General features: G+C 55.2%; 1 protein-coding gene across 7 annotated transcripts in view; it reads right to left on the minus strand.

The window, feature by feature from the left end:
• The window catches only part of TBC1D22A (TBC1 domain family member 22A), a 407,988-nt gene that overhangs the window by 364,500 nt on the left and 30,464 nt on the right, over positions 1 to 13,024 (minus strand). For all 7 annotated transcript variants that reach the window (XM_033233545.1, XM_033233543.1, XM_033233544.1 and 4 more), the window contains exons 2-4: positions 11,898 to 11,954; positions 10,638 to 10,978; positions 6,592 to 6,768 (exon numbers count right to left, since the gene is read on the minus strand). In XM_033233545.1, the coding sequence (XP_033089436.1) occupies positions 6,592 to 6,768; positions 10,638 to 10,978; positions 11,898 to 11,954 (575 nt within the window). The remainder of the gene's footprint in view (positions 1 to 6,591; positions 6,769 to 10,637; positions 10,979 to 11,897; positions 11,955 to 13,024) is intronic.

Below are 13,024 nucleotides of genomic sequence, written 5' to 3' on the forward strand. Positions count from 1 at the left end.
TTAAGAAACAAAGGAAAACCAGAGACAGAGGACCATGTATGCCCCAAAGGAAGGCGAGAAAAGTCTAGCTGAAGAGTCAGTGAACCATCAAATGACAAGTGGCTACCATGTGACACTCACTGCAGGGGACTTGAGGACAGAGCAGGGCCAGCAAGGATCTGCGTGTGGCTGGGTCACTGCACACACAGAAGGGCTGTGCGGGCGGGAGCTTGCTCCCTCCGTCCCGGCGCCTCTGCACTGGGCAGTTCTAGGTGGCCAGGGGCTGCCTTCCTTGAGAAAGCCCTTCCCTGATGAGACTCCAGGGCAAGGCTGAGTTAGCCAGAGCTTTCATCCGTCCCTCACGTTATTCTCTTCTGAGGCTGTGCCTGCCTTTCAGTAAGCATCTGAACACACACAGGCACTTTCAGTAAGCACGCTGGACACACACAAGCACACACAAGTGTAAGCAGCCTGGATACACACAGGCACGCGCACGTGTAAGCACCCCCCACCCATAAGGCCAACGTGCCCTGCTGTGGTAACCAAGCACAGGCTGCAAGGACAGCGCCTGGCCACTGGAGGGCGACGCTGGACGCCGACAGCCGGGTCGCGAGAACCAAGTGCCCTCCTGGCCTCGGCTCCTGGCGCCTGGCCCCAGCTCCCACACCAGAAGCCAGGATCTCCAACAAGGCCCACAGGAGAGAAACCCGTCCCCGTTCCTCGGGCCTCCAACAGCACCGAGAATGCCCACTGTCTACACTAAGCAGAAATGTGTGACCTGGAGGCTGGGAGCCCAGCCCGGGGTGACCCTGGTTCCCAGCCAGCTCAGGCCTCACTGTGGGGCTGGAGGGCAGCCGCCTGCTTAACCTTGTCTCAAGCTCCTGAGCTGTAAACCAGCGATAAGGCCAGCAATCTGGGGCACACAGGAAGGGGGTGGGGGTACAGAGCGGGGTCTGGTGACTGATAACATAATCTCTACAGCACAGTGCCCAGCACAGAGTAAAGGCCCCCAATGGCTGTAACTGTGTCATTATTTAAATACACTGCTTTCCCTGGCTCTCTGTTTCATGAGGACGTGATTTTGTCTCCCCAGTGAAATGTCATCTCTGGAGTGTGTTCTGATTTCTGTGTCTATCGGCTGTTCCCCGTCCCTACAGACCCCAGGCTCTAAGCTATAGGGGTCCTGGCTCTCGCCTTCTCGCCAGTCTACCCAGGTCCAGATCCCATTAGCCCCCGACTCACGCAGCCCACCCCACCCACATCCCCAGCCCATGGCCTCTACTCTTGCCCCCTAGTCTCCCACCCTACTCTGACCCTCCCGCAGCCCCTCCCAAGAGCTCCCCAAGGACTCTGCCTAGTCCATGGCCACTGGCAACACACTGCTCAGAAGCAGCCATCAGCTCTTCCTGCCACAGAATAGCAACCACTTTCCCATGCTCTGCACCACGCTTTACTCCCCCGGTTCAAAACCTCCCAGAGGCTTCATGCTGTGCTCAAAGTAAAAGCAGAGCTCCTTCTCCTGGACTTCTCAGCCCTGGGGACCAGGTCCCCGCCTGCCTTGCAGGCCTCTCCCCGCACCCCACACAGCCACCAGGCCAGAGCCTCAGCAACCCCTCAAGCACATGAAGCTCTATTGCCCGCAGGACCTTTGCACCTCTGGGCCTGTCCCTAGAATGCTCGTGCCCCCTCTTCAAATGCCTGCCTCCATGCAGCTCTCGCCCCAGAAGCAGCCAACCGCAGAGCAGCTCCAGTCTCTACCCTCCACATGCCTTGACTCTCCCTAGATGCTTCCGATGGTTGTGGGGTTACTGAGCGAGCTCCGTCTGTCTCCTCACATGAGAATGTCAGCTCCTTGAGGGCAGGGCCCTTGCAAGCCTGGCTGCCGATCCCTCCCCACTGCCCACAACCACAGCAGGTGCCCAACAGAGCCTGGATGAATGAGTGACTCCACAAGAATTCCCGCCGACCTTCACAAGGACCCTGCAGGGCAGGTCTCATGCCCCCTCTACAGCTGATGAGACAGGCAGGTTGAGCCACTTCATGAGTAAGGACACGGCCAGCCATCACACTGAGAGCCTACCCCAAGGCCACACCTGCTTCCTCCTGTCACCAACGGCCCAGGCCCCTTCAGGGCTGCCCTCCCGCCGTAGACACCAAGGGGTCATCTATTCATATTAGTGCTCCCGAGGTGTACGGCTCCAAACTTCTGTTCATGCCCTCCCAACCCCCAAAACACCCACTCCTGCTGACCTCCATCTACCAGCACACTCTTATAAAGCCCAGACTGGGTGCTCACCCCTCGGGGGAAGTGGAACGTGGCTGTGGCCTGGCCCCACTCCTTGACAGAAGGGTCGTCATGCCTTCTGTCCTACTGTTTGAAAGTGTTGAGGGCCAGAGCTGAGTTCCACACACAGTTTGCCCTCCGAGGCCCCACTGGGGGGCTCTAGACGGCGGGCCCTAGACGGCCCTCAGGAAACTGCATGTACTGCAGGCTACCAAATCGCACTACCATTTACCAGACACACGTGACCAACATGAGTGCCATTTTCTGGGGCTTCAGAGTAGGCAGTCTTTGTGTGAGTAAATATTGAGCCAATGCTAAGAGCAAAATGAGCTGTTAAGTTCTATTTGCTACTTTCATCCCCAGGCTCATAACAGAGTGTAAGCTAAACAAAGAAAAACAGCACTCCGCCGGACAGAATGATATTCCGCAGGTGGACTCATTTCTGCAGGCACTTCTCACATTGGTGATTTGCTCCTCCAACATTGGCAAATATTTGCCACTTACGTCTTTCATGTAATGTGAAGACAGTGCATTCCACTGTCTTCCAAAGCTATCTCAACTGCCTTATAAAAACAGGCAATTTACTGGCGATGTTTTCTCTTGCTACTAAATGCAAATGCAGTAATCGTTTAACTTTGAAAGCTCTGCATTGAGCTTTTTGGTTTTAGATTTGATATTTACATAGAATTATAAAGAAAGAGAAAAACCCACAGTCCCCTCAACCTAACAAAATAACTTGATTTTTACATGGTAAAATCTAGCCCTACGTACTCCCATCTTCCCACAAGTCTTGAAAGCTTTACTTTTAAGTATGATTTTAATTTCCAAAAGTTGCTTCAATTACAAAGTCCTCCAGAATGCTCCAGGTGGGTACTCAGAGCCTGACCCAGCACAGGGTTCCCATCTTGCTTTCACCAGCTGTCTCTCCGCCACCTGCCTATTGCTGGAAACCACGGGACACAACCAGGACAATATCTGTGAGTCACCTGACTCATCAAGGACCACAAAAGTGACTATATACGTCAGTGGCGCAAAAATCAAGTGAGAAGATAAAAAGATAAAAAGGCCAGTTCAAATGAACATAACAACAACCATAAAAATAACTAACATTTTTGAGTGTGTAGTATGTGCTAGGCACTCTCTTAAGCATGTTATACATACTATCTCATTTAAACTGCAAAACGAGCACTGCTTTCATCATGCCTATCACCCAAACAAGAACTCTGAGATGCAGGATCATCACCAAGCTGGCTCAAGGTCACGTGGCGAGTAACCAGTGAAGCCAGCTCTCCACACAGGCAGCCTGGCTCCAGGACCTACTCTCCTAGGTGCAACATGGTTCTGCATCCCTGCACCACCCTGGAGGCACGAAAGCCAGCAGAGAAGGGGCGCTGGCATGCTAGGAGAGGCAGTGCCTAATACATCGACCACAAGACTCTACTCCTGTAAGCACGACCTACCTTTATCGCCTGTCTCGGTGGGTGACAATTCCACCTACCCGGTGCTCTAGCCGAAATCACAGAGTCATCTCCCACAGGCGCAGCGGCTCACGCCTGAAAGCCCAGTGCTTTGTGAGGCGGAGGCAGGAGGATCCCTTCTCGCCTCACCCATGGCTAGGGATGCGCTGTGAGCGTCATCATCACAGAAGGAGGTTCAGGCGCCGGAAGACACGCTCTCGAGTTGTCATAATAGCAAGTTAGGAATAACCTGTCTGTCCATCCGCAGGGGCTGGTGCAGTCAAGTGGGGCACGGCCACAGGATGGCATGTTACAGGGCACTCCGAAGACTAAGGCGGTTCTCCACATACACCACGGGAAAATGTATCATTCCTTTAAAAAGTGAGGTGCACAACCCTTACCGTGCAAGGGGAGAAAGAACAACACCATAGAAATGCAGAGACCCCAGAGCGTGTCTCTACAGAACACTTCAGCAGCAAAGGAAAAGGGGAGGTCTTCGGCGCGAAGAGCTGGCAGACGCCGCCTCAGCCGAGTGATCGGAGTCCACGTCAATGCGAGGACCCACCAGCACCACGTGCCCCGCCGTGATGACCAAGAAGAACACAAATCCCTTCAGGGATGTTCCTGCCAAAAATTATCAACCAGAATCTCACCATGGGCAAACACCAGACAAGCACAAACCAAGTGACATCCCACAAAATCACTGGCCTGTGCTCTGCTAAAGTGTCAAGATTGAAACGCAGAGACAGGCAAGGCTGCTGCTCCAGCCTGATGGAGAAGGCAGAGGCGTGACACCCAAATGGAACGCAGGGTCCCCCACTGGAGTCTGGGCTAAGAAAAACACAGAGAAAGGATGTTACTGGGACGACTGGCAGAATGTGACTACGGACTGCGGATTCTAATAATAAAAGTGAAAAATAGTACTGGGTCAGTGTTCAATTTCCTGATTTTGACACCTGTGCTGTGATGATACTGAGGGAATGTCTTTGTGCTTAGGAAATAGCGAAGGTTTTAGAGGTAAAGGGATATATCTCCGATTGACTCTCAAATGGTTCAGGAATATATACACACTCACACACACACACACAAACAGGCACAGACATGCAGAACGGTAACAGGCAAATGTAAACAACTGGTGATTCTGGGTGCAGAGCATATGGGAGTTGTTGGCACTATTCTTGCCAACTGCTCTGCAAGTTTGAATTGCGTCAACATAAAACGTTTAAAACAACACATACATGGGCCATCACTGGAAGGAGACACCTGGAACTGTGGAAAGGAAGGGAAGGTGGAGGCTGGGACAGGCCTCATTTTCACACAGACCCTGCTGTGCTGTGTCATGTTATAACACATGCAAGTGTTGCTGTTTCAAAAAAACAAACATAAGGAAGAAACAACCACCCACTTTGAGAACTCTACGCAGAGCTGTGTCTTCCTTGCCAACAGACCTTCCAAGAGCCCTCCCCAGCCTCGGGAACACAGCTCCAGCCATGCCTTCTGAACCGCTGCTTCTGCCCAGAAACCCTCTCCCTGCCCTGGGCCTCCCCAGCCTCGGAAACACAGCTCCAGCCATGCCTTCTGAACCGCTGCTTCTGCCCAGAAACCTTCTCCCTGCCCTGGGCCTGAGCATGAAGGCCCAGATGCTGCAAGCTCCTGCATGGCCCCTGCACGGCTCCTGCGTGGCTCCCGGCGGCCCATCCGCGTGCGCCACTCGCCACCTTCTGGCCAAGCCAGGCATTGCACCTCCGGCTCTCAGAGTGCCACAGGGACACTGGCCGTAACTGATACAGGTTTGTTCCCCCAGTGACGCAATCTCATGACCAAGGCCACATGCCGGTCCTCCCGAGAGTTCCAGCATCTAGCAGACGCCAGGCCGGAGTGGCGCTCCACAGAGATGAGATACGGAAAGGAAGGACGTGGATTCAGCAGGAATGCCACCAGAAGAACTCAAACCAAGTGCGTTCCACAGAGCCTGGCCACGGCAGTCCACAGGGACACTGCATGTGCCTGGAAGCGACTCGCGCAGGAAGAGTCACGCTGGTGACCGTGCTCTGCCCTATGGGCCTGCCCCTCTGCGCTAGCCTCACCCTTGCCCCTTGCAGGGCTCACAGCCTGTCACCCTCTGATGACTGCCAGCTCCAGGGCAGGAAGGTGCAAAACCAGCAAATCGAGTTGATAGTCACCAGCGCCGTGCCCCCATGAGCCACTGTCTTCAGAATACTATGACCAACAAGGATGTCACCGGGCCAGCCTCGAAGGGCTCACCAAGGGCGGCAATAATGAAGACTGCAATTGGGACAACAAGAAAACAGAATGGGCCAGGTGCGGCGGCTCCCGCCTGAAAGCCCAGTGCTTTGTGAGGCTGAGGCAGGAGGATCTCTTGAGCCTAGGAGTTCAAGACCAGCCTGGGCAACACAGGGAGACCCCTATCTCTAGAAAAAATTGTTTAAAGAATTTGGTGAGCGTGCTGGCACAATCCTGTAGTCCCAGATACTCAGGAGGCTTGCTTGAACCCAGGAATTCCAGGTGGCAGTGCGCTGTGATTGCACCACTGCACTCCAGTCTGGGCGACAGAGTAAGACCTTGCCTCAAATTTTAAAAAAAGAAAACCAAAAGGAACACAAAATACATTTTCAAATTGCATTGGAAAAACACAAAACATGTCTAAAGGCAACTATCAGCACAAATTGCTACTACCTTAGTGACTTACTGACTTGAAAATATTACGTGAACTCATCACTTTCCTGCAAGGCAAATTACACACGGAAGCGTGTGCATTACATAAGCCCACACAGAATCCTTTAAGATGTGATCTATTTCAGAAACGGCAAGAAATGTCTGTGCGTGTCCTGCAGAGGGCAGGGTGCTTACCAAGGTCTGTGTTGGGGCCGGCAAGCAGCTGCTTGAACTTGTCGAGCCGGGAGGCCTCTCTTTCGCTCAGTGCTGAGCTGCTGAGGGTGCTGGGGTCAGATGTGCCACCCAGCGTGACGGTGGCCGCGTGTGGGAGAGACTGGGACCTCTGCAGAGGGGCGGCATCGCTGGCACTTTCTGCAGGGGTGAGAGAACGGGGGTGAGGGTGAGGGCGTTCCTCTCGACCGCATGTTCCTCCTGGCTGTGCCACCGTCTCTTTGTGAATGCTGTCGGGTCACAGTGGTCCCTTCTTCCCATCGCTGAGCAGCGGGGACCTCAGTTTCTTGAGCAATAACATAGAGCCGACACCTTTGAAATTCACTCACCTCACTGGCAGAGTATCATTCATCAATGAAACGGAGCACCTCGCAGAAAAGCAACACAATGACAGCCAGAAAACTCCAGGGCCCCTCGGGCTGTGTTGGCCGTCAGGCTCCCACCAGTGCCGGGGGTGGAGGATCAGGGCCTGCCCACGGGACACGACCCAGAGGGTCCGTGCAGGAGGGTATTCTCGGGTCAGCCACGCCTGAGCGTACAGGGCAAGTCCACGAGATACCGTGAGGGAAAGGAGAAAGTCTGCAGAGGCGCTGAGGACAGGAGGCAACGGTGGGGACACAGCAGGAACCAGGGCACTGCGAGGGCACTCACCTGCTGTCTCAAGAGCATGCCCAACCCGCCACCTGCCTGACCCTCCCTGGGTCTCCCCAGTGCCGTGGGAGGAAGGTCCCACAGGGACCCTCATCCCAAGGAAACAAAGGAAGCCAGACAAGTAAGGAATGGCGCGTTCCCAGACCCCACCACAGGCAATGACCGAGGTGGCACTAGAGTACAAGCTGCCACCCTCCCTCCCGCCCTCTGCTGCTGCCCACCAAGGCCTCGCGGACCCCCAAGATGGACAGGCCCACAGGGACCTAAGCAGGAGGTGAGACAGCACGTGCCACCCAGCAACCCAGGACCGGGTCAGCCCAAGGGAAGACCCTAAGGCCCTCAGGTCACTCAACACGGCCACCCAAGACCAACAAGCAAGAGGCTGGGAAAGGCTCCAGACTCCTAGGTCTAAATCCTATCTAGCTATCTCATCTTTCAAAAACTGAAAATTAAACTAGAGTGAAAAATAAACTCCAGGAAACGGAGCCAGAGCACATGCTGCAATTGACCGGCTGACATCCGCTCCAGCAGCCACGGGAGCAAGGAGGTAGGAGCCGTACTCCCCCGCGCCCTCCTTCCCACACAGCGCCCCCATTTCCTTCATAACCTGGGGATGGGAGAAAAGAATTCACACAGAAACCCTCAGGCTATCCAGGAGCCAAGCAACCTATGGCCTCTGGGCAGAATGGGGTCCAGTTAAATTTCCAGTGGAGTCTGCTAAAGTGGGGGCATCGACTTCAGAGTACCGCCCTGTCTCCTCCCCCCATCCCCGCTGCCCACTCTCCCTGACACCCCCCAACCCCCGGGAGACTCTCCTCCCAGCAGCCTCAGCGCCCTTGCTGTGACTCCTTTTTGTAGCAGCCACACGCCGAGCAGTGGGCTGGGGCCCCAGGCCGGGGCATCTGGTTCCAGAGTTCCCACTGCCGGCCTTACCGCAGGGCGGGCTGAGAACCAGCACCTGAGCAGAGGGGGGAACCATGGGGAACAGTGCCCCTGTCCTTCCTTCAGAGGCTGTTGCTTCAGCAGCACTGACAGTTCCTCAGAATCAACATTCAACAGGAAGAGCAGCTGTGCACCGAGTCCCAGAATTAAAGGTGCTCAACTGGACTTCTCTGCGATCATTATAGAAATGACTGATGTGGCTTCATCAGGACACGTAAGGGGCCACTCAGTCCTGAGCGGGGCCCACAAGTCCATGCCCTAGTGTTGCTGCAAAGTTTAATGAGTTTAGGCCGGGCGCGGTGGCTCAAGCCTGTAATCCCAGCACTTTGGGAGGCCGAGACGGGCGGATCACGAGGTCAGGAGATCGAGACCATCCTGGCTAACACGGTGAAACCCCGTCTCTACTAAAAAAATACAAAAAAATACTAGCCGGGCGAGGTGGCGGGCACCTGTAGTCCCAGCTACTCGGGAGGCTGAGGCAGGAGAATGGCGTGAACCCGGGAGGCGGAGCTTGCAGTGAGCTGAGATCCGGCCACTGCACTCCAGCCTGGGCGACAGAGCGAGACTCCGTCTCAAAAAAAAAAAAAGTTTAATGAGTTTAGTATCACAGAGAAGTGATACTGTATGTGCCGCCCGGTAAATGATCAATTATATGGTATCACCGTTACTATACTGAAGTGCTCAAAAAAGGCTTGCCCAGAAAGCAAACACCAGAAAAGTGGCCAACTCCAAGGCAGGCGGCGGGGGGCACAAGGCAACGAGGTCACAGGCTCCCTTCTTCCAGTGCAAGCTGTCTGGAGCATCCTTTGTTTGGCTCTTCCAGGATGAGGCCATCCCAGGGTGACATCCCACAGCTCCCCGACCCCGGCTGGTCGCAGCCTGAGCCTGCCTCTTGTCAGATCCCCCAACCACACACGGTGCGGTCCTGCGGCCCTGGCCACTCTCAGCCTGACAGCACCCTGCATCTTGGGGGTAGGGGGCGGGGTGCTGAGAGGCTCACAGAGCTTCAATGTCAGCACCACCCTCCAGGAGTAGATGAAGTCAGGGATCCTGCCAACTCCGACTCTGCCCAGGCTGAAGGGTGCTGCCCAGGATGGGCCTGCAGGAGGCGGTCAGTGCATGCTTCAGTCAGTCACCAGGTTTCCAAGCCCCCCACAAAGGCCATCACCAGATTTCCACTTACAAGTTCAAAGACTTTAAAATTTATTAGATTCCAAAAAGAAAACTGATCAAATGAAATCACGCACAGCGTTCTCAACTAATGAGAGCTGTAACATTTTAGAAGTCAACCAATTCCTAGAAAGTGGTTTTAAAAACTAGACCTAGGTATGAAACCTAGTTCTGCAGGGTTACCTCAGACTCTTCTAACAATCTCCATCTTCTCAACTGGAAATGTGGGGAGAGCACCCTAGCCCCCAGAAGACCTTGGAGGGAGGTACCTATGAGGGCCTGTGGCCGCCCCGGCTAGCCCTCGCCCCTGCCCCTCACCCCCTGCCTCCCAACAGCACTGCTCACGCAAGGACACCCTGACCTCCTCGTTTAAGATGACACTCACTCGCCACTGCTCTCACGGCCACCGCGTTCCCACCCCACTCTCTGCCTCTCTTGACCATGGCACCTGCTGCCTCCCAGCACACTCTGTGCCCCCTTGCTGGCTGTGCAGTGCTGCATCCGCCCCTCTCACCAGAACAGACTTTCCACAGGGCACAGACGGGCCTCAGTCTGTCCAGTGGGGTATCCCAAGCTCTGAAAACAGTGCCCGCGGCCCACGGCGGGTTCATCACACGACCGTGCGGCTTTTCCATCACAGACGTGATGGCCTGCAGCACCTAAAGAGCGGCAGCCACAGAAACAGCCTCGAGAACAGCTGCTGCACCCCAGTGCCACGCACACGGCACCAGACACGACCCCACCTGAGGGGGTCAGAATGCGAATGTGGCCGACCCAAAAGTCAGACTCCCAGCCCCTTCGGACCTGAGCCCATGTGTTTGCAACCCCGGCAGGAATCCTGTAAGCTGCCCAGAGCGCCAGCCCCTAAACATGCAAGGACCTGACCCCTCGGGTGGCAACGTCACCCATGGAACCATTGCAAGCTGGTGGAGTTAGGAGGGAGACAGGGTCCCCAGGCGCTTGCTCCCCCATGGTCCTCTCACGGCTGGCCCACAACCACCTGGTGCCTCCACTCCACTTGGAGGAGAGACGCACTTAGCTAGGACGGAAGAAAGCACGTGGGGGCCCCAGGATAGAGCGCAGGCCGCTCCCCTACCCTTGGAAGAGAACCGTAAGGGCTCTCATGGGCCAGGGGGCCTGCTGCACATGAGGATGGGAACCCACTGATTCTCCCACAGTGAGTGGGTCCTGGCCACTTTCTTAGCCTGGCCAGAAACTGAATCATCTCTTCAGTCCTCCCATCATACCTGCAGAACAGGACGTGTGGCTCTCACTGACAGATTTCACCAACCGGAGGTCACCGCTGGGAGGCGAGGGCAGCTCTGCCTCAGGCCTGGGTTTCTGCTGAAGCCCCAGCCCCTCCTGCAGCGTGGGCCGCCCCTGCCGCTGGCTGTGGTTCCGCAGCACCCGGTTGGCTGTCTCCATGACCACCTCGGAGTTCAGGCTCTCCGCCGCCATGGCCAGGAGCTCGTCATCGTCCTCCCCAGCGTCCCAGGCATCGCTGGTATTGCTCTCGAACTCCTGAAAGGTGCTGACCCTCTTGGCCTTCACTGGTGTGGTCGGCATCTTGGCTGTGGACTTCAGCAAACTGCAATGCAAAGGCGGTCTTTACTCGTACATGCTGGAAGGTTTCACCCAAAACCAGCCAGGAAAGAACTCCCAGGTGAAAAGACAGGCATAGAAGTTTTCAGCTCCGATCTAGCAATAGTGAGTGAAAAAGCAAACAGGATTCACAGAGGCAGCCCAAAGAGCACAGCAGGTGAAGCCCACGAGGACTCAGTGGCAGGAGGGGAGGGGGCTCCAGGAAGGCCACCTGGGAGGAGGCACAGGGCCACATGGTGGTGCCCTGTAGACCCAGCCCAGCTCACTCTGGCCAGTGGCACCTTCCCCGAGTCCCAGTAAGGCTCCTGCCCAGCAGTGGGGGGTGTGGGCCAGGAGCGCCTGTGCAGGGTATGGGCCTGTGGTATACGGATTTGAAGACACGATCATTTAAACGACATTCCCCCAAAATATGACAACACACAACACCGGCCCCACCTCATGTCAGAAACTTGTCAGACAGGTGCAGTCCTGCAGGGCCACACCAGCCAAGCACAAGTCCCACACCCTGTGCTCCCGCCTGCTGTGGAGGGACCAGGACAGGCCAGGGCCGGGCTCCAGCAGCCGGTGGAGAATGTGCGAAGGAGGAGCGGAAAGGACAAGCCAGCAGGAATGGCCTGCAGCCAGGCTGCCCGTGGCTAAAGGATGCCGGCTCCTGGCTCTCCCCAGGGCTCCCCCGCCTCCCCACATCAGGCTGTGGCTCCCACATCCGCCGTCCTCACTGGGATGGGAAGCATGGGGTGTGCAGCATCTCACACAAAGCGACTGCTTGATCAGTGTGGCTGACGGAGAAACCACTCCACTCCCTCAGGAATGCCTGGGAGCAGAAGGGAAGCAGGAAGACCAGGGTTGCCACAGCCCTCCCACATCAGAGCCAAGATGCCAAGTGAGACTGGAACGTCACTTACGTGCCATGTAACAGTGGATCAAAGGGGGGGTGCTGGGCGCCATACACATGCTGGATGCTGATGGAAAAGAAAGGGAAAACCAGTGAGCCTCTCTCCTGTCTTCCCAAGAGCCTACCACCAGCTCAGCCAAAAGGTGGGCTCCCAGGAACCCACAGGACTGAAGGAAGCAGCTCCTCATTGGCTGCTGCAGGCCTCCCTGCAGCCACCCAGGGTCCTGAGGGCCCAGTTCACAAGGGATGAATGGCACCATACAAGCCCACACCCCACACCCCACACAAGCAGGGCATTCAGCCCCTCCCTGAGAATGGGCCTCAGCCCGACAAGCACCACCACAGACCCTCGGGCATCCACACGGTGATGAGGGTGTCTGGGAGTGCAATGAAGGGACTGCAGACTCTGCCCACAGACTAAAAACTCCAAGAAACGCCCATCTGGGAATTCTCAACTGCCATCATTTTGTCTGAAACTGAATGCAGAATTGCAAAAGATAAATATAATTTTTTGAAAGATTTAATGGGCTGGACGCAGTGGCTCATGCCTGTAATCCCAGCACTTTGGGAGGCGAAGGTGGGTGGATCACAAGGTCAGGAGTTCGAGACCAGCTTGGCAAACATGATGAAACCCCATCTCTACTAAAAATACAAAAATTAGCTGGGCATGGTGGTGCGCGCCTGTAATCCTAGCTACTGGGGAGGCTGAGGCAGGAGAATGGCTTGAATCCAGGAGGCAGAGGTTGCAGTGAGCCGAGATTGAGCCACTGCACTCCAGCCTGGGTGACACAGCAAGACTCTGTCTCAAAAAAAAAAAAAGATTTAATTGTTTCATTATGAAAGTCTTTATTATAAAAGTCTTATATTCATCAGAGCAAATTTGGAGAATCGATGGAAATGAAATACTCCACATGGCAGACACTGTTGGTTGACTGATCAATCTCTACCCAGAAGCCTTTGCTCCTTTGCTGACTTCAGCCACGGCTGGCCTGTGACAGACATTTATTTCTTACAGCCAGCAAGAAATAAAAGGGGGTTTTTACTTTTCTGTGGGAAAAAAAAAAAACAGGCTTAGCTAGCACCCCTTTGGCCTCTAATTTGTCTCCATTTTTTTCCGCCTGGAACACAGAGGTGAGG

Source organism: Trachypithecus francoisi, unplaced genomic scaffold (assembly GCF_009764315.1).
Source record: "Trachypithecus francoisi isolate TF-2019V2 unplaced genomic scaffold, Tfra_2.0 Lachesis_group14, whole genome shotgun sequence".
NCBI lineage: Eukaryota > Metazoa > Chordata > Mammalia > Primates > Cercopithecidae > Trachypithecus > Trachypithecus francoisi.